Here is a 26916-nt window from a genome sequence, read left to right on the forward strand (position 1 = left end):
ACATCTGTTGGTCTCTCTCTCTTTTTTAAAATTCTGAAATAATTTCAAAATATTGAACTTACAGGACAGTAGCAAAAAATAACACAAAACCTATACACAGAACTCCAGCATATCCCCCACCCAGAAACCCGGATTCACCAACTTTTAACATTTTTACACATTTGCCATATTTTTCTATCCATCTATTTTCTAAACATTTGGGAATAGCTTGTATAAATGATGCTCCTTGAACATTTAATACTGCCATGTACATTTCCTAAGAACAAAGGTGTTCCCTTATGTAACCTCCTTGAGTAAGTTACCAAGTTACCAAATTTAAGCAATTTAACGTTGATATATAAAGCTTATACTCTATATTCCAGTATTTTCGTAGGTCCCAATAATGTCCTTTTGGGCCTTTTCTTCTCTATTAATTCCAATCCAGGATCACTGATAGCATTTATTTTTTGTTGTTGTTTGTTGGTTGGTTTGTTGGGTTTTTTTTGGTTTTTTTTTTTTTGTGGGTTTTTTTTTGTCTTTTTTTTAAAGATAAATAATTCACACAAAATGTTACATTAAAAAACATAAGAGGTTCCCATATACCCCACTCCTCACCACCACCACCACCCCACTCTTCCCCATCAACATCCCCTTTCATCAGTGAGGCCCATTCATTGCCTTTGGTGAGTACGCCCTGGAGCGCTGCCACGCCGCATGGACCACAGGTAGTTCACACTCTCCCCGGTCCATCCAGTGGGTTACGGCAGGATAAACAATGTTCTGCATCTGTCCCTGCAGTATCATTCAGGACACCTCCAAGTCCTGAAAATGCCCCCATATCATACCTCTTCCTCCCTCTCCCTGCCCTCAGCAATTCCTGTGGCCACCGTCTCCATAGCAATGATACAATTTCTTCCATTGCTAGAGTCACAACAGTTCTATAGTAGAATACCAGCAGGTCCACTCCAATCCATATTTTATTACTCTATCCTGTGGACCCTGGGATGGTGATGTCCACTCCACCTCTAAATCAAGAGGGGGCTTCAGATTGCGTTTAATTGTCATTGTCTCTTTAGTGTTGCTGTCTCTCTCTGTTCCCCCCACACACATTTAATTGTGGAAACATATGTAAAACATAAGCTTTCCCCTCCCAGCCATCCCCAAGCATCCTATTTAGTGGGATTAAGCACATTCACAATGTTGCGCTCCAAGGAGCCTGTTTGATGCCCTGCTCTTCTCCTTGTGCCAATCTGTAACCTGTGACCCTTCCATCAACAGTAGCTCATTGCCGTGAGCTACTCTTAGAAGTAGAGGCAGAGCTTCATAGTGCCGTGGACTCCAGAACGATGGAAACAGGCAAGGAACCAATGTTCGCATTGCAGAGAGCATCCAGCCACCTAAATGTAGCTGAGAAGCAGGGGAACATCACTATAAAAAAGCAATATGATCAGCAAGTGTTTGCTGCTCTTCTGAATGTCCCTGCTCTGGAGTCAGAAGTCTGGAGCCCTAAGTACCACTTCTTAAAAGCTGTGTCACTTAGTGGTGCTGTGAAATGTGAAAAACATTTAACACCCCATCCAGTAATTAGAACTACCATATTCATCAAAAATGTAAAGATAAAGTCTCTAAATAAAGCATATCATATAGCCTGTCATAAATCTGCCTTCCAAGTGATATAAGTTGTGGTGGGGCAAATCATTCACTAAATTTTGCCAGTAATTTTCCAGTAATTTTTCGGCCTTTAGAGATTGTCAGTGCATTCTTTTGTTTGACATGGTATCACTAGCTAAATGATGCCCGTGTGAGCTATCACGGAAACTCATCCCACTCTTGAAATGCCTTCCTCATTAAATCGAGCATCCTTAGGACCCAGGACCAAGTGTGTAGCTGGATACATCTCCACTGAACACGTGCCTGGGTGCCAGCACTTCCCACCTTACCTGGGCCAGGGGAGTCTATACCTGGGCCCCCTGCCGCTATCACTAGCAATACCACCTGCCCCGCTGCTGCCACCACCACCACCGTCCTCGTGTCTGTGGGTCCTAGTCCTGGCTCTGCAACATCATTTACCCACTGGTCCAGAAGAATTTTGTTATTTTAACAACCAATACGTCTGGCAGAATATCATCTTGGATTTCACCTCAGGCAGATCATTTCACTTTGGTTGAGCTTTAGATTTTCTCCTCTGCTAAATGGAGGTCATTGTACCTGCCTTACCCAGTACAGTAGGCTGATAACAACCCCCGAAGGTATCAGGCCATAATCCCTGGAACCTGTAAGTGCCATCTCACGTGGATTACGTTAAGGATTTTGAGATGGGGAGATGCCCCTGTGTTATCTGGGTGGGCCTTGAATGCCATCACAGGGGTACTTTAAGAGAGAGGCAGAGAGAGTTAGAGATGCCGTCCTCACGTTTTGGAGGGATGCATCCGCAAGCCAGGGAGCGTCAACCGCCAGCATAAACTGGAGAAACCAAGGAACAGGTTCTCCCCTAACTCCTCTGAATGGCACACAGTCCAGTCCGCACCTTGATTTTGGCCCACATGTACTGATTTCAGACTTCTGGCCTCCGGACTGTGAAAGAATAAATTTCTGTTGTTTTAAGCCACTAAGTTTGTGGTCATTTGTTGCACTGGCCACAGAAAACTAATACACCTGGGAAGTTATGAAGGCAATATGAGGAAACACTCATACACAGAAAAGCATTTATGCACATCTGTTGTCATCATCTGGGTACAGATTATAAAGGAAAGTGGTACCAAAAATATTAGCATCTCTAAGTATTATAAGGTTGATCCAGTATCTCAAACAGGAATGCTCAGTTCCTAGGCTCCAAAGCAAGAAAGAAAGGAGCATGTTTCTTAAGGTTTCCACAGTAACTCCTTGCATCTTTTAACCTCTGAACTGAGAAGGCCAAGAAAGTACTCAGAACTAGATGTTGGAAGCCCAGCCTAGCAGTTCACCAAACATCAAGAAGGGGCAGAAGTAGCAGCAGTTTCCCCCAAGTCCCAGTAATGGATTCGAACCTGCCCCTCAGGATTCATCTGTCTTTGTGACCTTTCCTGACAAGGATGATGTTGCTTCTTTAGCCATATAACCCCAATCTTCATTACCTGCAGTGTTTTTTGAGAGTTGAACTGCAGCTCTCTGACCTAAATTAGAGAGTCATGTTTGTGTTTTCGGGCTGATGCTATCAAATTGCATTAGAAACAGTTTTAATTCCTCCTGAGAGCTCTGAAAATAGCAATTGTGATCCCAGAAAGCAGAGATGCAAATTGCTTGCAGATTTGGTTTGCAAAATGAATAGACCTCATTGTTTGGAGTGGCTGGCTGTGTTTACCATCTGGTGGGAGATAGAGACCTTCTGATTAAAAGTACACAGGTACTGCTGCAGTGTCCAAGATCTGCCACATCAAACTCACCAGAATTTTTTCATTCCTTAAAATACTGTTGTGCTTTTATTAAAAAAAAAAAAAAAAAAACACATCTTTGTCACACAGTAATAACATGGCTCTGACTCATGAATTGGAATCATTTATTTCTTGAAATCTCATAAAGTTACCTATTTTATGCAGTGTGGATTTTTTTTTCTAATTTTTTAATTTTTATTTAATTGTCTTTTTTAAAAAAAGATATATAGATCTCAAAAAATATTATATTAAAAAATATGAGGTTCCCATATACCCTCCCCCCCATACACACACACCCCACATCAACAAGCTCTTTCATCATTGTGGCACATTCATTGCATTTGGTGAATACATTTTGGAGCACTGCTGCACCACATGGATAATAGTTTACATTGTAGTTTACACTCTCTCCCAGTGCATCAGTGGGTTATGGCAGGATATGTAATGTCTTGCATCTGTCCCTGGAATATGATTCAGGACAACTCCAAGTCCCGAAAATTCCCCAACATCACACCTCTTCTTCCCTCTCCCTGCCCTCAGCAACTCCTGTAGCCACTGTCTCCACATCAATGATACAATTTCTTCCATTGTTGGAGTCACAATAGTTCTATAGTAGAATACCAGTAAGTCCACTCTAATCCATATTTTATTCCTCCATTCTGTGGACCCTGGGATGGCAATGTCCACTCCACCTCTAAATCAAGAGGGGGCTTAGATCCCACATGGCTGATGTATGCGATTCTCCTGCTTGCAGTTGTAGACACTCTTGGTTCCCTGGTGTGCAGTGTGGATTTAAACAAGCTTGACTTTTAGTGAGCCATCCTACACAGAGAAGTAATTTGTTCCAAAAGGAAGGCATGTTGCTTTTAACCTGATTCACTTCACAGTGTTGGTTCAGTGGAAGAGATTTGCGGTACATTTCCAATGGCTCAAGTCATGTTGCATTCCTGTTTTTCTTTGCCAAACCTCAGAAGGTGCCCCGGCTCCCATATTCCCACATTTTCTCAATAGGGCCCAGCCTCCTATTGAGCCAGCAGGTCAGATGAGTGCCCTCAGGGGATTCGTGTGCATGTTCTTTTCAGCATGTGTGTGCATTTCTTCCTGCATGTGTGTGGTTTATTTGTGAGGGATGGGGGTGTGGGGTGAGCGTGGTCTTGAATTCTGCTCATTTCATGCTGGTCCTTACCGAGCTTAGGTGAGCACCTGAGGTCTGAACTTCCATGCTAGACCAGAATCCAAGGCTGATGTGGGTGGGGATGCCAACAGCAGCCCTCCTAAGTGCACTGTAGGGGGAGATGTTAAACCTTTGTGTATGGTAAGGTGATTATAAAATTATTCTCTTCCTCTACCTAGAACCGGGGAGGGTTGCTGAACAGATTTCATCTATTATATTTTTGTTTGTGCTTGCCAGGAAGTACTAAGGGGTATTTAGTGCTAAAAGCTCCTTGGGTGGGGCTGAGGGTTGAGGAGACTGCTAAGAAAGAGAGGTGTCCAGGACGAATGCACTGGAGCTGAGTCTCTGAAGGAAGCATGAGAGCTCATCCCTTCCAACCTCTGGTCTCAGGCAGGAGCCCCTTCTACTGGCCCTTCATGGTACAGCCCAGTCTCCACTCAACACTTCAGCTCTTTGGGATTCTACCCAGTCCAGTCTCTTGTTGCAGAGTTCTCTCTCTCTCTTTTTTAAAACAGCTTCATTGGGATATAAATCATATACCATACAGTTCACCCATTTAAGGTGTATAAATTCAGTAGTTTTTATTATATCCAGAGAAAGGCGCAACCATCACTACCCTCAATTTTAGAACATTTTCAACACCTCAAAAAGAAACTGTGCCCTTTAATTGTCATCCTTCAAACCTTCCCCCCGCCCCCCAAAGCAGCCTCTACTATACTTTCTGACTCTATAGATCTGCCTATTCTGGATCTTTAGATAAGTGGAACTGTACAATACATGGCCTTTTGTGACTGGCTTCTTTCATTTATCATGATGTTTTCAAGGTTCATCTGTGTTATAATATTTGTCAAAACATCATTCCTTTTTATGGCCAAATGCTATTGCTCAACAGCTCTCATTTTTATAACAGTCTTAATGTTGAGCAAAAGCTGCAATTTAGTGAATTCCATAAGCTCATCCCATGTATATACATCGTCCTGTCCTCATGTATATATCTAACATTGTTTACTTATATACAGTATTGGAGGAAATGGCTCACCATATGTGCACTCCCCTCTTCACATTAAGAAATGGCTCTTAGGGAGAATCATGAGTATTCTCTGGGAAAATTTGACCAGGAAGCTGGTCTTTATTTGCCAAATTATCAAAAAAAGTGGTAGTGATGGCTCTTATTTTTGGTGAGTGCTTGCAACGTGCCAGACACCATGCTAAGTGCTCTGTATATGCTCTCTTATTTAAACCTCCAACAACTCTATGGAGTAGGTAATAGTGTCTTCAAAACAAGACTTACAGAGCTGGAAAATTTATGGAGCTTTGGTTCGAATTCAGGTGTGTTCACCCCAGAGCCTGTCTTCTAGACTCAGGCAAAGCAAGAAAGAAATCAGAGAACCAGATAGCAAAAAAAATAATTAATGATTGTGGGTTGTTTTGTTTTCTTTAATGGTTGTGTTTTGATCTCTCTAGGAATATCCATTTGAAAGCTCCCTGCTACATGCAATTCATTTTGTAGGATATTTGAAAGGGCAAAGGAGAATGTTCTCCGCATTTTAGTGGGTTCATAGAAGAGGCCCAAAGTCCCTGGTGGGGGTAGGGGGTGGGAACTCCATGATTGGCCATCGTGGCCGGCAGTGAGCTCTGCCCGCTGCACCTCCTGGCTGTGAGCACAGCCAGGTTATTGTCCCCAAGTCCTGTGCAGACTCCAGCCAACTCAGAGGGGCTCTCTTCAGGCGAAAATCCAAAACATGGTTTAGCATTTCATCTTTGAAGTATATTGAGGTATGACATAGCCTAGTGGTTTTTACAATTTACTTTTATATATTGAAGTATAACCATAAACAGTAAAATGCACAGATTTTAAGTTACATACAGTTCATTGAGTTTTGACAAATGTATACACCTGTATAGCCAACAACCCAATCAAGTTGTAGGACATTTCTCTTTTTTGTAAATTTATTCATCAGCTCTCCGTGTGTGTGGTGCCACTCCTGGGCAAGCTATGCTTTTTTCACGTGGGGCAGCTGTCCTTTCGAGGTGCACTCCTTGCCCATGGGCTCCCCTACGCGGGGGACACCCATGCATGGCACAGCACTCCTAGTGCTCATCAGCACTGCACATAGGCCAGCTCACCACATGGGTCAGGAGGCCCTACGTTTGAACCCTGGACCTTCCATGTGGTAGGCAGATGCTGTATCAGTTGAGCCAAATCCTTTTCCCTAGAAAGTTCTCTTGTGCCCCTTTCCAATTCATCTCCTTCCCCCCACAGTGGCATTCATGGTCTGTTTGATTTTTGCTATGACCTCCTCATCTCTGGAGAACGAAACAGGAGAATACAGGGTGTGGCCTTGAAGAAGGACGGGGACTAGAACGCACCCCCTCTCAGAGCTGTGCAAGTGCACATCCCTGGGTGCGTGCGCCTCCTGGGATTCGGTGCCCTAGGTACCTCACCCGCCTTGCCCTCGTCCCAGCCGTTTGACGGTGTGGCCAGTTACTGAAGCCCCAAAATGGATTCACTCCACATGCAGAAAATTTCACAATAAGCCTGGCCATGTGGTCAGTTAAATCGAAAACAACAATTCATCTACTTCTAGGATTTGCTGTCACCTTAAGTCCAGGATTCTCCCCTCCCTCCATAAACCGTTCCGGTCCCACACATTCTTTAGGAACCCTATGAAACCTCGCCCTCCCGGAGGGTCACCCTTCACCTCACGTCGTGTTCAGGCGGAGCCTGCTTACTGGGTGGCAGCTCCTTGGTGTGGAGATGGAACCGTCCTCACGCCCCGAGCCTCGCTGGCGCTGGCTTGCCGAGGGAGCCGTCGCTCAGCCCGGCGAAGGCACGGGTGTTCTACTTCGTCATGAGTCCCTGTCAGCAGATGGTGCTGTGACTGTGTTCCTCATGTATCCTTGTTACTAGAAAGTCCTATCATCGTGAGGTTTGTTTTGTAAAGTTTAGATTAATTCTTACCTCGTAAAACATATTTAACTCCAAAACTAGACTGAGCATAATTAAATCTTCCCTCAGTGGCTCCATAGAGAATTCATACTCTTGCAGTACTTCAAAAGAACCATTACAGTTTCTATTTAGTTCTTAGGATATTTTCAGTCAGCCAGCAGAGAAATAGTTTCAGTTAATAGACTGAATAGATTTGGTCTTCCCATATTTACAGGTTCTGTGCACAAGATTTCTACAATTCTAGGTATAAGAAGTATACTTGGAACTAAGTTTTGAAATGAAACCTTACCTAAAAAACTGGGGATGTTTGATAGAAGAATTCCGCTTCCAGAATCCACCAGTGCAGGGAGAGGCTTAGAGCTCGGGCTTTAGAACATCAGCCATACCTGGGTTCCAGTCACAGCTCGGCTGTCTACAAACTGTGTGAACTTAGCCTACTCTTTCTCCCTGAGCTTCAATTCTCTCATCTGTGAAACAGAGCTAAGAAGCATACATATCTTATAAGTGTGTTGTGTGCATTACATGAAGTTACACAGGGAAGCCTTCACAAAGGTTCACAATAAATGGTAACATTTCAAAAACCTAGCACTATTTAATGACAGCCTTTGCAGTCCACCAATTAAGTGAGACCAACTTAGGGCTCTGTATTTTGGTCATATGGCTTCAAACAGGAAGGGCCCTTAAAGAGATCTCTCTAAGGACGTTATGCTGTGTTCTGTGGTGCCATAGGACTCAGTGAGGGTGTCTGATGGGATCCAGAGGTAGATGGAGGTAGCCAGTCCGGGGAAGGGCCTCGGGCTCCCAGCCAGCACCAAAACAGAGCAGTCCTGTTTTTGTCTATGGCGCATCCTAGCTTCCATGGTGTCTTTCCCTTGGACCACTGCTCTAAAAGCTAGGAAGCCACTGGTTTCATCCACCCCCCTCGTTCCACGATGAAGGCACTGAGCCTCAGAAAGCCCAGGTGATTGTCCTGCACCCGGCAGAGGTCTCCTGACTCTCACGCCTCTTCCCTTCCCAAGACCCCACTCTGTCATAGATGGAAACAACTGAAAGTAGAAAGAAAGATGATGTTGAATCAGTTGAATTTCCACCCGTTTCTAGGACCAGAAATACCTCCAGAGAAAGCAGACGTGCCGTTTCACCCACCACCCCGTGGCTCAGTCTGTCCAAGTCCCGGCTGGAGAAGGTGGCCATGTGTCCCTGTAGAAGGGGCCTCTGCCTGGAAGCTCTGGCTCCTCTTCCGTTAGGAGCAGCTGCCCCATCCCTGGCCTTTGCCCATCCTGTGGTCGCTGACCCACCCGCTGTCCACGGCCAGCGTCTTCCAAAAGTCCTCACAGGGGGCCACAGGCGCTGGTGACGCCAGGCTCCCCTCTCTCCCTTCAGAGCACCATCTGCCAGAGCTCCCGCCCGCCTCCATGCAGCCGCTGACCTTGCCACGACCTCTCTTTTCCAGCCTCTCAACATTGCCTACAGCCACATCTACAGCTCCTACAGGAACTTTGTGGGGCCCCCGCACTTCAAGACCATCTGCAGGCTCCTGGGTTACCAGGGCATCGCGGTGGTCATGGAGGAGCTGCTGAAGATCGTCAAGAGCTTGGTAAGAGCAGCCCGAGGGAGGCCCCGGGACCCGCCCACGTGGGGTGGGTAGGAACAAGATTTGCTTTCACTTTTTACCTGCGAAACAGGCCCAGGCACTCCAGCCCTGCCTGTCGGAATCATGCAGGGTGTCCTTCGCCCTTATCCTTTGGCTCCTCTTACCTGTTAGGTTTCGGAGCACTTGCTGACCTGTGGCTTTGCCCCCATTCTCTGACCCTGAACTCAATCCCGTGTTCTACAGCTGAACTCCGCCATCTTGGCTTTGACCCGTAGGCCTGCTGATGAGTGCTGATGCTCCCCTCCTGTGCCTCACTGTCTAATTTAAGCATGGCCAAAACACAGCACATCTCCAGTCAATCACCAGGCATCTTCCCCTCGCCTTTTCTTGCTCGACACTGTACTGGCCTTAATTCTGCGTCTCTTTACCACTGCCCCATGTGTGATCATATGACCACACAGGGAATCCATTTAATTCCCTGCAACACTGCTGAAGCAAGGCTAAAGCAGTTAAACAGATTTTCCTGAAGTTTTGAGATAACAAAAGGAAAATAAAGTTATGTATAACCAGGTCAGGGATAGCAAATAGCTAACTTCAATTCTCTGATCACAACTCTGTGGAGCCATGGGTTGTCAGGCTTCTGTGAAGCTAAATCCAGAGTGAAATCAGTAAGTGTGGAAATTAGAATTGGACATAAGGGCGATGAATGGGCCCTGTATTTTCCATGATTAAATTAGATAGCGTGGCTCAATCCCCGCAGCTCCCTGGTCCCATTTCACTTTAGCTCTCAGTCTGGAGCTCATCTAAGCATCCCGAGTCCAGGAAGGACCTCGTGCCTGGAAGTGTGACCTCCCCCAAGGCTGTATGCCCCACAGGGAAACAAGCAGAGCTCTTTCTTGCATCTTCTGAGTCTGACAGCAGGGCCATCCACCTCCGGTAGGACAGAACCCGCTCCCTCCTTCGAGGGCTCCGTGCTTTACCCACTGGTCTCAACTGAACCTCCACGTACACAGCAGTTGCCCGGTGCTCAGCGCAGACACACACATACACAGCAGCAGTGGGTTAGTTCACTCATCTTGTACTCCTCTTTCATCAGCTGCAAGGAACTATCCTACAGTATGTGAAAACGCTGATAGAGGTGATGCCCAAGATATGCCGCCTGCCCCGGCATGAGTACGGATCCCCAGGTGGGTGCTGGAGGACTGGGGCATGAGCAGTGATAGGAGAATGATCCAAACCAGCCCCTGACGGCTCCGGCCGTCTACCCGGTAGACTTGGTGTCTCTGACGTGCTGGTGGCCTGGCAGCGCAGGCGACAGGGACGCGGAGCCCTGGGTTTGCGTCAGCCTCTGACCCTGGCTGGCCATTTTCAATCCCCACGAGCACCAGTGAAGGTAAGTGATGCCTGCCACATCTACCACATGGGACTACATTGGAAGAGGAAAGAGGATCACAAATGTGAACACATTTCAATAATTGATAGCAGTATTTACATGTAAACATCCTCATTAGCTCAGTGCTGCGAGAATTCCTCCACTGGAGGAGTTGGTGCCCTGAGAGGCGGTTCAAAGCAGCATACCTAAGGTGAGTCAAGAAACAGGAGTTTTTGCCACTCAACTGATGGGCAGAAAATAAGTCTTTCCTTCCCTAACAGTGAATGGAACAGGGACTAAACATGGCGTTTGGGGGATTGGGAGAGGAGGAGGCTATGATTTTGGCACTTAGTGTTTTTCCAAAACCCAAGGCTCCAAGTGCTGGATCAGAGTGATTCAGTACAGGAGACAGCCTAACGCCTTGCTTTTCAGTCTCAGCTGCAACACTTAAGCTGTGTGACTATGCGCCAAACACTTACCTTCTCTGAGCCTCCTCTGAAGATGGGGAGAACAGTGCCTAATTCGTGATATAAGTATTAATGAGGTATTCTAGATAACATAGTTGGCACACTATCCAGCACCTATAAATAAGTGTTAACTCCTGTCTTTATTAGGGATTCAGGCAACTTTTTAGAGGAACTGAGGAAAGGTTCAGGGCTGCCCCATTTATATGTATTTAGCTTTGTTTATCTGCTTTCTTCCAAAAAGGAGTTGAGCCACCTTCTTGAGCTTTTTCTGGGACTGAGCCCTGAAACACTCTGACCCCTGGGCTGGCCGGCTTCCTTGCCTTGGCTTTTTATATTCCCAAGTCAGGCCTGAGGCCACTGCTCTATCAACACTTCTTCCCCTGAACCTGCCTGCGTGGCGTCAGATCCCCGGTGACCTCCCCCTCCCCTCCCAGGGATCCTGGAGTTCTTCCACCATCAGCTGAAGGACATCATCGAGTACGCGGAGCTCAAAACCGATGTGTTCCAGAGCCTGAGGGAAGTGGGCAATGCCATCCTGTTTTGCCTCCTTATTGAGCAAGCCCTGGTAAGTCCTGAGCCCAAAGGGACTGGAGGGCCTGCAGCGGGAAGGGACCCCAGCCAGTACTTGAGCCCCTCTCGCACCCCGTCCAAGAGGTGCTGCGGTTGGTTTCTTGCACTGCCAGGGCAGGGTCTCGCATTACATCTTCATTCCATTTTCAGACAGTTCTGACCATTAGAACATTCTAGAAAGGTCACAGGCCCTGGAGTCAGACAGACATGGGTTCCAAGCCTGGCTCCACCCCTCACTCACTGACCTCAGCAGTTCCATCTTAGTTTTCCACTCGCTTGGCGACCGCTGGCCAAGCACGGTGCTGGAAGGCGCAGCCGTCACCAGTCCCTGTCTTGGGTCCCAACAGTCTAGTATTTACTCAGAAATGATGCCTTTATGGTTATTTTAAATGCTATGAGGGATGAGGGCAGGGGCCAAGGGGAATATGAAACAGAGCCTGCTGTGTTCTTGGGGTTGAGAGGGGACTTCCCTGGGGAACGAGCAAGAACTGGCCCAGTGAAGAGCCGGGGAAGACTGACCCAGCAGGGCTGGGGGAAGAGCTTGTAAGGTCATCTTCCTTTTGTGTGGTGGGAGATGATGATTCCCCTTGCAGAACAGTTGATTTTATTTATTCATTTTTTAAGATTTATTTTTTATTTATTTCTCTCCCCTTCTCTCCACCCCCTGCCCCCCAGTTGTCTGCTCTCTGTGTCCATTCACTGTGTGTTCTTCTGTGACCGCGTCTATCCTTATCAGTGGCACTGGGAATCTGTGTTTCTTTTTGTTGCGTCGTCTTGCTGCGTCAGCTCTCTGTGTGTGCAGCGCCATTCCTGGGCAGGCTGCACTTCCTTTCGCACTGGGCGGCTCTCCTTATGGGACACACTCCTTGTGCATGGGGCTCCCCTATGCGGGGACACCCCTGCGTGGCAGGGCACTCCTTGCACCCATTAGTACTGCGCATGGGCCAGCTGCACACGGGTCAAGGAGGCCCGGGGTTGGAACCGCAGACCTCCCATGTGGTAGGCGGATGCCCTATCCATTGGGCCAAGTCCGCTTCCCTGCAGAACAGTTTAAAGGATGGAAGGAGTTACTGCGAGTTAAGTACATGGAGCAAGAACTAAATCATTGGAGCCACAGCAAGCTGGCCTGTAACATCTGCCCCAGGACCACAGAGAACAGCCCGCTCTTTTTGCAGTGTGACGTTCGTCTCCACTGGCCAGCCTTAAGCCTCGTTCACAGAGGCGGCTCTCTCAGGCTGCCTTCTCCACAGCCTTCCCCGGGCGGCTCCAGCTTGTCTCTCTTCCTCCTGTGTGTTGTGCACAGGTGGACCCAGTCCTGGAGGTATGGGAGTAAGTGGGACAACCCCGAGCGATGGAGGGAAACGGAGGTGGAGGATATTCTGGGGATGCCTAATCCTCAGGCTGCTGTGGGCATCTCCTTCCGCATCCCTTCATCCAGTCCTCCCCCTCTGCACACATGCAGCAGAAAGCTCTCGGGAGCCCAGGCGCTGCCAGCAGTTTCTCAGTCGTGGGGAAGCGGCCACGAACAAGAAGGAAATTACTACCAGTGTCACTCGAGTGTGGGAGACCAGCCGCGAGTGTGATTCAGATCCTGATAGGTGCTGTGGAGCAGTAGACGGGGTAATGGGATAAGGCGGGCGAGGGGCGTGCTGACTGTGGAGGGGCTGGAGCTTGGTGTCTCCCAGGGCACAGAAAGGCCCGGGGGGGCTGGAGCACAGAGGAGAAGGGCCGCAGCGGAGGCGGGCAAGGCAGCTGGACGGCAGGTCCTCGAGGCCGCGTGTGTGAGCAGGAGAGGGAGGCCATCTGATTTCCTTTCTTAAAATCCCATTTTGGCTACAGGAAGGTGAGGGAAGGGCGAGGCTATTTGCAGTCCTCAGGTCCAGAGATCCTTGGAGGCAAGTGGAAAAGGGAGGAGGAGGGAAGAGGAGGAAGGGATGACAGAAAGCTCCAGAACATGGACCAGAAAGGGCTCTTCACCCCAGGTGTGGGGTGGCCCTGGGGCGCGCCCGAGCTGCTCTGAGCACCTCTGAGCACCTCGCCCACCCGGCAGTGTCTGCGAGGGAGACCGCGTGCTCTTGCTCCGGGAAGAATAATTGCCTCTCTTTTCTCCCTGTAAATGGGCTCTTGAGACACCTAATTTTTCCTCTTCATGATAACAGGGTTTTTAACACGGTTCAGGGGGCCTGCGTTGCTATGGCAACGGAGCCTTCCCAAGTCTTGGGGATCAGTAGGAAAAGCGGCTGGAGGAAGAAGAGAAGCTTCCGGGGCGGGGGGGGGGGGGGGGGGAGGGCTGGCCTGTGTCCCCTGTTAGCTCCTTTCATGGGGGCGCCACCCTGAGAGCGTCAGCTACGCTTCCCCCGTGGACCCCAGGAGGCAGACCTTGATGGGGGCTGTAAGGAAAGGAAACTGCTCAGGCGCCCCTGTCCGGTCACTGAGCGCAACAGGACACATCGGAGCTGAGAGGCCGCAGGAGTACACGTGCTCCAACCCCCTCTAATGATACTTGAGGAGACAGAAGACCAGAGAGGGGAACGACTCACCTGAAGTCACACAGCCAATCAGCAGCAGAGGTGGAATGGCTAAGGCAGGTTTCCAGGCTGATCTCAGCCCTTGGAGGGGAAGGCGGGCCCAGAGCAGGAATCCCGGCTCCGCAAAGCTGGGCACCCTGCTTTCTGCGTAGACCACTGGGGAAACCCCAAGGCCAAGGCTGGTTTCTGAGACTAAGATGAGGCATGAGCTTTCTGGGGCATTTTAGTTTAGGGCACTGGAATTAAATAAATATAATGCCCTATCCGTTGTTCTCCTTAGGAATATAGTAAGAAAGGAGGGAGAGAGAAAGCAAGGGAGGCGGGAAGGAGATTCTGACCTGGTGGAAGACAATATTGTGTGGGATGAAGCAGTCTCCATACATGCATTAGGATGCCAGTAAACAAATTTTTAAAAACTAAACGAATAAAAATAAACCCCACAAAATAGCACTGCACTGAAAAGTAATCTAGAAAAGAACACACCAAATCATTAACAGTACTTTTCTCTAGGATGCCAGGAGGAGACAGGGACTAGAATTTTTTTTTTTTTAATTTTTTTATTTTTTATTAACTTTGTAATAATATTACATTAAAAATATATATGTGAGGTCCCATTCAACCCCACCCCCCCACCCCCCAGGGACTAGAATTTAACAGGAACTTTAGCCTCATCAGTAATGTCTGATTTTTTAATAAGGAAAGTCTAGTAATGTTTTTTTTTTAAAGATTTATTTATTTATTTATTTTCTCTCCCCTTCCCTTCCACCCCGGTTGTCTGTTCTCTGTGTCTATTTGCTGTTTGTTGTTCTTTGTCTGCTTCTGTTGTTGTCAGCGGCACGGGAATCTGTGTTTCTTTGTGTTGTGTCTTTTTGTTGTGTCAGTTCTCTGTGTGTGCAGCACCATTCCCAGGCAGGCTGCGCTTTCTTTCGCGGTGGGCAGCTCTCCTTACGGGGCGCACTCCTTGCTCGTGGGGCTCCCCTACGCGGGGGACACCCCTGCGTGGCAGGGCACTCTTTGCGTGCATCAGCACTGCGCATGGGCCAGCTCCACACGGGTCAAGGAGGCCCAGGGTTTGAACCACGGACCTCCCATGTGGTAGACGGACTCCCTAACCACTGGGCCAAGTCCGCTTCCCTAGTAATATATTATTATTGAAGTAAAAAAAATAATAATTAAAAATTTTAAAAGTCATAGTCCTATATGCCAGGTTTAGAAAAACTAGAAGGATACTACAAAGTACAAAGGGGAAAGTGGGAAGTCTTTTGCCTATTTTTCTGTTGTCTCATCTGTCTTTTTCTAATAGATTTACAAAATTCTTTCTGGATGTGGCTTCCATATTGATTACGTGTGTTACAAATACATTCTCTCATTTTGTGGCTTGCCTTTTTTTAACAGATTTTTATCATCTCAGTAAGTTGTAAGTGAATGGAATATAGATCGAAAAGGTTGATAACTTGTAAAAAAGTATATTTTTATCATTAAGTTAGGGGTTTAAAACATTTCTAAAAATTCAGAGTTCACTATTGGCAAAGAAACCCATGTACCTATGGGAATTGTGTGTGTGTGTGTGTGTTTGATTAAGGTATAACCTTCCTACAATCGAGGGCATACATCCTAAGTACAGCCTGATGAAAAACCCGCATGTCTACATACGGAGTGTTTACAGCACCGTAGAAAGTTTCCTTACACTCCCTTCCAGTCAGTGCCTCGAAGTAACCGTGCTTCTGACTTCTCTCCCCTTTAATTTCATATCAGAGGAATCGACCAGTACATTCTCTCTTTCTTCTCTGGCTTCTGCCTTTTGACCTTCTATCTCTGAGATGCACCCACGTTGTGGAGTGTAGCTGCAGTTCATTCTTTTCTGTTACTGAGTAGCAGTCTCAGGGTATGAATAGGCTAATTAAATGGTCTGTTTTGCCGTGCATAGACATTTGGGTTTTTTCTTCTTTCTGACACTTATGAATAAAGAAGTCATGAATATTCTTGTCTGTCTTACGGGGGAAGGATGTGCTCATTTCTAGTAGGCAACCACCTAGCAGGGGAATGTCAGTGGGTAGGCATATGTTTAGCTTCAGCAGATACTGCCAAGAAGTTTCACAAAGCGCTTGTACCAGTGCACACTCTCATTCAACAATGTGTAAGGTTTTTGGTTCTTTGCATTTGTTGGTCTTTTGAGTTGCAGCTGTTCTGGCAGCTGTGTCAGACACCGCATTATGCTTTTGATTTTCCTGATGACAGATGATGCTGAGCCCCTTTCTGACTGTTACTGGCCATTTGGGTATGCTCTTTTGTGAAGTGCTGTATAAAATTTTGCCTGTTTTTAATTGAATTATCTTTTTCTTGTTGATTTGTAGGAGTTTTTGTACACTGTGGAAACATGTATTGCAAATATATTTCTGTGGTTTGTCTTCTGATGCACAGAAATTCTTACATTTAGTGTAATCACATTTCTCATTCTTCATAGTTGGTGATTTTGTGACTTAAACAAAAAAATCTTCCCCACCTCAAAGTCATGAAGGTATATTATTGTCTAAAAGTTTTAGATTTTAGCCTTTTATGTTTAGGTCTTATTTACCCAGAACTGATGTTTGTGTTTGGAATGTAGAAACCCCAATTTTTTTTTCCTATATGGATAGCAAATTGTCCCAGCACTGCGTATTGAAAAGATCTTCCTTTCCCCTGCTCTTTAGTACTATATCTATCCTTTATCAAGTGTCCATAAATGGTCCGATCAAAGCAGGCTCTTCATAGATATTTGAATCTAATCTGAAATGAATCAGCATTTGCTAAGTATGCATTTGTAAGTCTCTTATGTTTTAAAGGAAGTTCTGTTATTAATGTCAAGTACTTCCTCCCATATTTCCTACCCTGAGAACATGGTAAGGTGATCATTAAGGAAATAGGCTACAGTCACCAAGTTTTCACTCAAATTCTCTGCAGTTTTTTTTCTAGATCAGCTACTCATTGTGTGTTATGTCAACACTCACCAGTAGAGGGCCCTCTTCGTTCGTGTAAGGGAGGAAGGGCCTACCATCTGCTGTGAGGCTTCCCACCCAGGACTGGAGAGTGTTCTCTGCTTTTGCCACCATTTTTCACTTCGCTCATTTTTAGAGTCACGCTTTGATCAGTTTTGGAGAGCATTACTTCTCTTACAGGAGATGAGTGTCTGGGCCCAGCCAGAACTGAAGGAAGGTCAGAGACCTCCCAGGGCAGGTTTCTCAACCCCAGCACCACTGACACTTGGATAATTCTGCATTGTGGGGGCCGTCCTGTGCATTGTAGGCAGTTGAGCAGCATCTCTGGTCTCTGTCCACTAAAGGCCAGTAGCACTCCCCCCAGTTGTAACAATCAAAAACACCTCTGGACAATGTCCAATGCCCTCAGGGCGGGGGAGACCACCCCAGGTGAGGATCACTGATCTACTGCAATCCTGCATTTTTCAGATGGGTAAACTGAGGCTCCGAGATGGAGGTGACTCTCCCAGGGTTACAGCTAGTACCTGAGTTGGGGCAGGAGCCCAGATGTGACTCCAGAGCAGAAGGAACCCTGAGGGTAGAGCACAGGTACGGAGATGCTCGGCTGGCCTTTGCAGATGGTTTTGGTGTTTAGCTCCAGCCTCACATCTGAGCCCTGTGTTTCCTGCTTCCACTTTAGAGTCTCTTTTCTTTAATTTTGTATTTCTTATTACCTACCTGAAATATATTGGCAGAAAACCCAGAGAAGCAGAAAGAAAACAGCAAAACCAGTCAGCACGTGGCCACCCTGAGCTAACCACAGTCACATTCTGAGGGCTGTCCTTCCAGACGTCCTTAGGTCTCAGCATACGATTCTTCCCCCTTTATAAATGTGTGTGCTTATTTTGTTTGTTTAGTTATAGAGGTAAATATTCACCAAGCTGAAAGGAGCCGTTACCTCTCTGGGGTGTGATGGGGGGGGTGGAGTGGTGGAGCAGGGAGATCCAGTCTTGCAGTTTTTACTTTACACTCGAAGTTACTGTTTGAACATATTGCAATAAATATTCGTTGCTTTTTTTCCTTAAAAAGGAAACACTCGCTACTTAACAAATGTACACAGTTCTGATGTGTGAAAGCAAAAAATATGAAAGCCCACCCAACTCTCACCCCATATTCCCACCAATTCTTGATCCAGGATTATTTTGCCCATCACCCTGAGAAAAGACCCTTCCCAAGAAGCGAGTTTTGTTTCTACACTCGGGCATCATCGAGCCGTAGCCCCTCGACTTTGTTTATTGTGTTCCTCCAGCCCAGACACAGAGCCACGTTGTGTACTTGATTAAAAACGACCCAGGCTCTCTGTGGAAGGGAGGCACCTTGGCTTGGGGTAATTCCCATTATTTCCATAGCTTTACAGGTTTTAAGTATATTTACATCCTTTCAGACATGGCCTAATCTGGGAAATGAACCTACTAGGGCCATCGGCCTATCTGGGACATGGCAAAACAGTGCAGGGGATGGGAGGCACTGGTTCCATGGACCTGCCTAGGGCTTCCCCCCGTCCCTCCCGCCCCGCCGGCCCCGGGGAGGTCGTGGGACAGGACCCCTTCCCTGACAACCCCGTCCACACACTACAGCACGGCCTTCACAGTGGAGGGCTAGCCTTTCAGGGCTGGGCGAGATGGATTCAGAGCTGTTAGCGACTGAGTCGCTGAAAGGTAAGAAAGAGAGGAAGCTCTACTGCTAATTAACCCCCCATGTGATGGTGACAGCTATATAGAGTTGAGAAAATAATAGCTATCAGTGGAGGTATTTGCTCAGAATCTTCCTGATGAAAGTGTGTGATCAAAAATGTTGCAATCACCTGGCTAGACTCACAAGGAGACAAGAACAACAGAGTGAAAGGTGTCGCAAAACAAGAACGAACTAATCTCTAGAAACAAAGAGGCTGGGGGGTTGCTCCGGTGAGGGTCATTTTTGTATCCTTGGCACCTGGCACGGGACCAGTGACTGGGCTGGGTGACGGAGGCGAGTGACGTCTCAGCTGTGTGCTCCATGGTGAATAGAAATGTACCTGCTGAGCCTCTAAAATATTCACAGTATCACCATCCACTTCCAGACAGAGGTGGTCAGTCTGCGTTCTGGGACTTAGTGCAGTGTGCAGCCGGGGTGGCCGGCCCTGATCAAGAAGGAGCCTTGGCCTCGTATTTCCAAAACTTAGTCACTGATGTATAGTCGTCACAATTTGTGCCATGTCCACAGACCACTAGGCCTGTTATTGACATAATCCCTTTATTTAAATCAAATAATTTCCCTTAAACTTACTTTTAAAAGGAAACTTTATTTCACTTCCTAAAAAAAAAAAATCATCGTGTCTTGCCATCATTAGAAAGTAACCGGAATAATAAAGTCAATAACAATAAAAGTAATGTAATTCTAGCTAGTAATGCAGTTCCGTGCCCAGGGCTCTGAACTTGAGGCCTATTCCCCATTTTTGCTAAGAATGGATTAGCAGCTATGAGCAAGGTATTAAAGACATGCTGGTTCCAAAAGGAAACTGTCTCATTAAGGTTGCCAGAAAGATTGATAGGAAATTGAGAAGGAAATAGCTTTCTCACTGCATGACCCCTATGATTAAATGCCATTTCCTTGTACCATCCAAAGGTACCTCCCCAATTCCCACACTTGGTGAAATGTCAACCTTGGAAGACGCTGACATGCACTTAGTGGGGAGGGGAAAGCCACTTTGCTGGCCACAGTTTCCTGGCTATCCATCTCTCCCAGTTGACCAGACACAAGTCTGATGAGATTGATTTGATCCGGAATAATAATTTCTAACTCTGATCACCTTGACAGTTGCAGGGGAATGGGGCTGGTGTAGTATTATACAGCATCATTCCAGGCAAGGCACAGATGGGTGGGGAAAGATCTCACACAGCCACATACCCCACATAGCCAGGTAAGACAGAGTTAGAAGTCTGTTCAGCCAGGGCTACAGAGTGCTGTTGGAAGTAAGAGGCCACAGAGCAGGAGCAGATGCAGCATATCACAGCAGAGCTTTCCAGGGCACCTGGAGTTACAAATGAGAGGCCAGAAGCTGCAGCTAGTACTTTCTGTGCAAAGCAGGGTTTTGGTGGATGTGGGAAGTCTAATTTCTTGCTCCACAGGCCTCGTATCCTTGGGGCTTAACATCAGAATGAGGAAGCACTTATACTAGCCAATTATGTACATCCATATAAGGGAATCTTCGGAACCCTGGGCTCTCTGGTTTCTAGAAAGGAGCTAAGTGCCAGAGAGGCCCATTCCCCTGTGCCCCTCCCTCCAGAAAACCAGATTGGGGTGCCTCGACCTCCAGTTTTCCAGCTTGGTTTTCCATCCTTACTTGACAAAGACAAAAACATAATATATTAATATTAGTATTATTTGCCATTTTGCTGCCTCAAAAATCAGAACTACAGTAGTTATTAAAGGATATATTGTTTATTTTGTTTAGAGATTGGTTTGATGGTTCCTTTTTCAAAATCAGCTGAAAATATAATTTTTTCCCCAGAAACAGACCCTAAAGGTTGAGTCTAATGGTGTTCTACATAAACCTGACATTCTTAGGGTCACATTGAAGCTGTTGATACACACACATACACACACACACAGTCTTTACTGATTCCAAGACAAATCAAGTTCCCATAGACTTTGGGAACACTCAAGATTTTTTGGTATTTGATGGAAATCCCTCATAGTCCATTGATTTTAAATTAAGCATAATGTAAAAAGAAATTTAAGACCGAAAGCAATGCAAAAAAATTTACTTATTGCTTGAAGAATTTCGATGTAGGTTCCTTACAGTATTTCTGCATCCTGACTCAAAAAACCTCTTCACTTTGACACTCTTAACAAAGCGCAATTTAACAGTAGGCCTTGGTTCCTATTAATCATCTAAATGATTACTCCTCTCACAATCATAACATGTCAGCAGTTGTTGGAAGTAATAGAAATAATAATCGTTAATGTGACACTTGCTACCTGCACAGGTTACTGAATAGCAATTTTCACCCATTAACTCCTCCCGGGGAGAAGCCTCTGCAAAAGCAGGAGTGCATGGCAGTTCCCAAATGAGGGCATCATTGAAGTATCTTTTTGTAGAGCAATTGCTTACCATTCACACTTTAGAAAATTCATCATGGTTGGATCCTGCTTCAAAAATTAAAAAGCTGGGAGTGGGTGTAACGCAGTGGCTGAGCACCTGCTTCCCATGTATGAGGTCCTGGGTTCAAGCCCCAGTACCTCCTTAAAAAAAAAAATTTAAAAGTTATGAAAGATATGTATTAGGAACAACTGAGGAGACTTGAGTATTGACTATATAGCATATGATATTATGAAATTTTTTTAATTTAGGTGACCATGAAATTGAGGTTATCTAGTTTTAGGAGCTGCATGCTGAAGTGACATAGTGTCTGCAACTTGCAAATGATGCAGGAAAGCATATCGAGAATTAAAGCAAATATGGCAAAGTGTTCCGTGTGAATCTACATGGAGGTTATAAGGAGATTCATTGTTCTTTCAAAAGTCCTGTATGTTTCAAATGTCCTGTATGTTTGAAGGGGCAGGGGAAAGGAAACCTCATCATGGGACGTTGAAACTCAAGAAGAAAGAGGGTCACTAAGTGGACCAGGTCCCAATATAAAGGAAGAAAAAAACAGTGAGGAGGTTTTTGGTTTTTCCAGCCACTTCTACTAGTTGGTGAGATTTATTCCTGGTAATATATGCCCCGGAGTTACTTCTGACCTCGTTTTTACAATTTATCGAGGCATCCGCTAGCATAGAACTCAGCCTTGACACTAATGCTTCCCATCTATTTGATTTACCATCCTGAAATACAGCTTTGGACTATGGAAAGGCAAAAGAAGCTGGGGGAGCTGGCCAGCCCAATTAGAAAGAGGGCACGTGGGAATCGTATGTGGCCCCAAGAGAAGGGCCGGAAAAGTACTGGGGCCTCCGGGGCCTCCTGGGGAGGCCTACCGGCTGCCGCAAGGACTTCTAAAAAAAATAGCAATAAAGCCTTCTCCCTGTGCAGAGTTGAGAAATGTCTTAAGCCTCGCTTCCCATTGCTGTATCGAGGAAGGGGCATGGTAAGGATGGAATTTTCTAGTAGGTGAAGCATTCGGGGACCCAATGCAGAGGGGATGTCTCCCTGTAGCAGCAAAAGATTCTTCATAAAATTATAAATCAGATTATGTTACTCTCCTGCTTAAAGACACCAGTGGCTTTTCATTGTACTTAAAATCCAAGCTCCTGTCCTTGACCACAAGGCCCCAAGCATTCTGTTCTGCCTGTTTGTCCAACCTCATCTCCGATGGCCACTCTCTCCCTGGGGGCACAGTCCATTTCGGATAGGGAAGCGCAGGTGCACTGCAGTCTGTGACAGGGATAAGGCTGAATCTTACTATCCTCAGCTTTGCCCCTAACACTTATTGACATCTACCTCCTTGGAATTATTCAAGGGGCACCCACTCTAGTTTCCATCCCAGGGTCTGCATCTCTCCTGTTAGAGATGCCTTCTGTTGTCTTGAACCATCCTCTGCTCTTATAGGCCCCACTCAAATGCAAAGGCCACTGAGAAGGGGTGGAGAAAGGGAAGTCTGTGAGAGCTAATATTTTGGTGGGTATTCATTAATGAAACAGTTTGGCAGAGTAGGATGAACACTTAGGGAAGGATGCGGGAGGAAATGACCTGTCAAGTAAAATAATACATCTAGGGTATTGTCAATGATGGTTCTTAGAAACCAAGGGTAGCAAATGTAATAGCCTGAGGGCCTTTCCCCTGCCTCTTCCCCAAGGCACACAGTAATTATCAACCATGGGGTTGGTGTCAGAATCCTCTCCAAAAGCAGCCCCTGCCTCTCAGTCAAAGTCAATAAAGTCACCACGACCACAGGTAAATCATGAAAAAGCACCCTTCCTCAAGACATTTCACTTCTGCCTATTGAAATATTATCAGAATATATTGATTCAAAATTGTTTTATTGGTAACATTTATATAATGAAATTTTCCACTTAACCATATTTATACTTTTTTTTAGATTTTCTATTTAATCATTCAATATGCATTTGAAGTGAGTCATGTTGGATGGTGAGAACTAGAGGGAGGGCCATTCTAGGCTGCAGAAATTGAGAAAGTTTGAGAAAAGGAGAAGGGCAGGAGGAAGGGGAAAGAAGAGAGCTGCAAGATGGGAAGAGAAGATGCACCTCTCTGGAAATCATGATCTAATCCTTCCCTATGCCTATCTGTACATCACCATTGGTGAGCCAACGCTATAAAAACGAAATGCGTGTTCCTCAAGCATGTTGGCACCAAGAAAAAAAAAAGTGGGCTACATTGACCTAGTTTTCAGAGTAAGTGCGAGGATGGAGATAAATGAGGCTGGAGAGGTATAATCCCTTCAAATGCATGGCGAAAAACTGGAAGTTTTCCCTTCAGACAATGAGGAGTTAATGTGAACCTTTTTGTTTAATAATGGTAACATAACATATGGTGGTGGTATTACTCATATTCACAGTTTTGTGCACCATTACCACACTTTTTTCATGACTTCAAACAGAAACTCTGTACCTATTAAGCAATAACTCCCCATTGCCTCCTTCCCCAGCCCCTGGTAACTTCTAGTCTACTTTCTGTCTCTCTGATTTGCCTAGTCTAGATATTTTACATAAGTAGAAACATACTGTATTTGTCCTTTTGTGCCTGGCTTATTTCACTTAGCATAATGTTTTTAAGGGCCATCTGTTCTGTAGCATGTATCAGAACTTCATTCCTTTGTATGGCTGAAAAATATTCCATTGTATATTTACATCCCATTTTATTTTTTCATGTATTGATGGACACTTGTTTTGTTTCCACCTTTTGGCTATTGAGAATAATGCTGCTATGAACATTGGTTTACAAAGTTCTGTTTGAGCCCCTGTTTTCATTTCTTTGGGGTCTATACCTGGAAGTGGAATTACCAGGCTTCATATGGTAATTCTATGTTTAACTTTCCGAGGAACTGCCAAATTGTTTTCCACAGTGGCTGTACCATTTTACATTCTCACTAGCAATGCATGAGTTTCAACCATTGTGAGTTCATTTTTGTATATGGTGTGAGGTAGAGATCCAATATCATTCTTTGGCATGTGGATATCCATTTTTCCCAGCACCATGAGTTGAAGAGACCTATTTTCCCACAGAGTAGGCTTAGCATCCTTATCAAAAATCATTTGTCCATAAATGTGTGAATTTATTTCTATACTCTCAATTCTATACCATTGGCCATAGGTCTATCCTTATGCCAGTACTACACTGTTTTGATTACTGTAATTTTGTAGTAAATTTTGAAATCGAGAAGTGCGAACCCTCCAATGTTGTTCTTTTTCAAGATTGTTTTGGCTATTTGGGACTCCTTGCAATTCCATATGTATTTGATGATTGTCTTTCCTATTTCTGTAAAAAAAAAAGACTCCGGAATTTTGCTTGGGAATGTGTTGAATCTGTAGATCATTTTGGGTAGTATTGACATCTTAACAATATTAAGTATTTCAGTCGGTGAACACTGGCTGTCTTTCCATTTATTTGGACCTTCTTTCATTTATTTCAGCAACGTTTTACAGTTTTCAGTGTACAAGTCTTTTGTATCTTCGATTACATTTGTTCCTAGATTTTTTATTCTTTTTGATGCTATTGTAAATGGAATTATTTTCTGAATTTTCATTGCTAGTATGTAGAAACACAACTTATTTTTGTGTTTTGAAATATACTGACTTTTAAAGAATATAATGAATCTGCTAGAAAATGATCATAATAAATAATCAATCTTTGAAGTCTGTGACATGTTTGGCACCAACTAGGTAGTGGTGCCTGCCCCTGGATGATACTTTTTGTCATCTCTGCCAAAGTTCAATTCCCCTCCCTACCCCCCAATAAACATGACTCTGACAAGATGGCATCAGTACCTCCCAATGAAAGCAACAGTGACCTGAGACCCCTGGGAACTGCCCAATTGCCTTGGCAGTCTGGGCACTGGGGTAATTCATCCTGCTTTTGTACAGGGAGGGAACTTGCCTCCTGAAATGCCTACTCTTTGCTGGCCAGATTCACAGTCCAGTCCAGCAAGGCATCGGACACTAATTGGACATTACTAACCACTCAGCTATTTCTGTGTCAAGGCAACCTGATGGAAGGAGGACTGAGGTCTTTGCTCCAGTTAAACTCAGACTTAATTTCATTTTTTCCCCAGTTCATGAATTTGGGATTTCACATTCCAGTGAATAGTAATAAGCATAGTTAGTCCCCTAGGGTCTTTGCTGTGGCGCTGGTTGCATTGCAGGCTCAGCCCCTCCCTCCCAACACCCAGCACTTTGGGGGTGCAGACCATTGGCTCCAAAGGAGATGCACTCTGGGGAGCAGGGCCCAGGGGTCCTAATGAATAGTCAGGGAAGCTCAGATGTTGAAGGCCATTTACCACCCAGCAGGTTCTAATTGGCCACTTGGCATTTTTAAATCAGCATTCCCAATATAAGACTTGCTAGAAGCACAGGGGCATCCTCTGAAGGGAGATCCTTGTCCTACCCAAGGCTATAAAGCTCAGCAAATTGAGCAGACTGAAAGAGCAGTGTAAGGCTGTTGTTAGAAAAGATGATTATCCTGAAGGCCCAATGGCCACTTGCAGGTGGAGCTGGTCCTAGCTCAGCAAGAGAAGCCTGGAGGTCACAGCTCCATCTTATCACCACTTATCGCTTAATAAGAAGGTTGACTGTATTTACTTATACTCTGCCTGTGTCCAAAAAGAATATGGGGTACCATACAATTAGAGAAATGGTATCCTTAAGTCCAGAGGTCATTAAGCAAAATAAGACCAAAAAGCAACTAGAGGCAAAGGGGAAAGAAAGGGCAGAGTTCAACCAAGATGCCTTGACTGAGAAGAGCCTGAGGGCCTCATGTCCTCCTCTGTCAGATGGGATTATAAAACCTACCTCACAGAGGTGTCCTTAAGCTGAAAGCAGACAATGGGTATTAAGCACCTGGCACATAGTTAGTACTCAGCAAATGTTAATTGTCTCCCCTTCTCATAAGAACTAAGTGATATTAATATAGACTCTCAGTTCTAGGGAAAGACCCTTGGAGACCATTTAATCCAACCTCTTCATTTTGTTCCTTTTAAATTATTCTAAATTGTACATGATAACAAATCAAATAACACAGATGTTGCACCACTCACCACCTGCAGTCCCAATCTTTGAGGCAACCTGCTTTAATCATTTCTGTCTCTTGTTCTCCTAGTTGTTATCTCCATGACCCTTAAAAAAATGAGGCTAACCTCTATTTCTTAATTACCAACTTTAGATGATATTTATTGACTCCCTAGTTGGAAAGATGAGATTTTAACTCACTTGTATTATTCTACCTTCCTCTCAATATTTGATTATATTACTTATTACTTCTGTTGTTGTCATCTTTTGGCAATATCAGGTAGTATCTTGACTTTTTTCCATCAGTGAGGAAATTAACACTTGTGACTTCCACTTCTTTTTTTTTTTTTTTTTAATTTTTTTTTTTTATTGACTTTGTAATAATGTTACATTAAAAATATATATGTGAGGTCCCATTCAACCCCCCCCACCCCCCCTCTCCCCCCCCCCCCCCCCAACAACACTCGTTCCCATCATCATGACACATCCATTGGATTTGGTAAGTACATCTTTGGGCACCTCTGCACCTCATATACATTGGTTCACATCATGGCCCATACTCTCCTCTATTCCATCCAGTGGGCCCTGTGAGGATTTACAATGTCCGGTGATTACCTCTGAAGCACCATCCAGGGCAGCTCCATGTCCCGAAGACGCCTCCACCTCTCATCTCTTCCTGCCTTTCCCCATACCCTTTGT

At 45.4% G+C, this 26916-nt stretch overlaps 1 protein-coding gene across 4 annotated transcripts in view; it reads left to right on the plus strand.

Moving 5' to 3' along the window:
* CYFIP2 (cytoplasmic FMR1 interacting protein 2) overlaps positions 1-26916 on the plus strand; it is a 130522-nt gene that overhangs the window by 87394 nt on the left and 16212 nt on the right. For all 4 annotated transcript variants that reach the window (XM_004453525.4, XM_004453526.5, XM_058281424.2 and 1 more), the window contains 3 exons: positions 8967-9110; positions 10204-10294; positions 11381-11511. In XM_004453525.4, coding sequence (XP_004453582.1) covers positions 8967-9110; positions 10204-10294; positions 11381-11511 — 366 coding nt within the window. The remainder of the gene's footprint in view (positions 1-8966; positions 9111-10203; positions 10295-11380; positions 11512-26916) is intronic.

This window comes from Dasypus novemcinctus, chromosome 2 (assembly GCF_030445035.2).
Source record: "Dasypus novemcinctus isolate mDasNov1 chromosome 2, mDasNov1.1.hap2, whole genome shotgun sequence".
Classification (NCBI taxonomy): domain Eukaryota; kingdom Metazoa; phylum Chordata; class Mammalia; order Cingulata; family Dasypodidae; genus Dasypus; species Dasypus novemcinctus.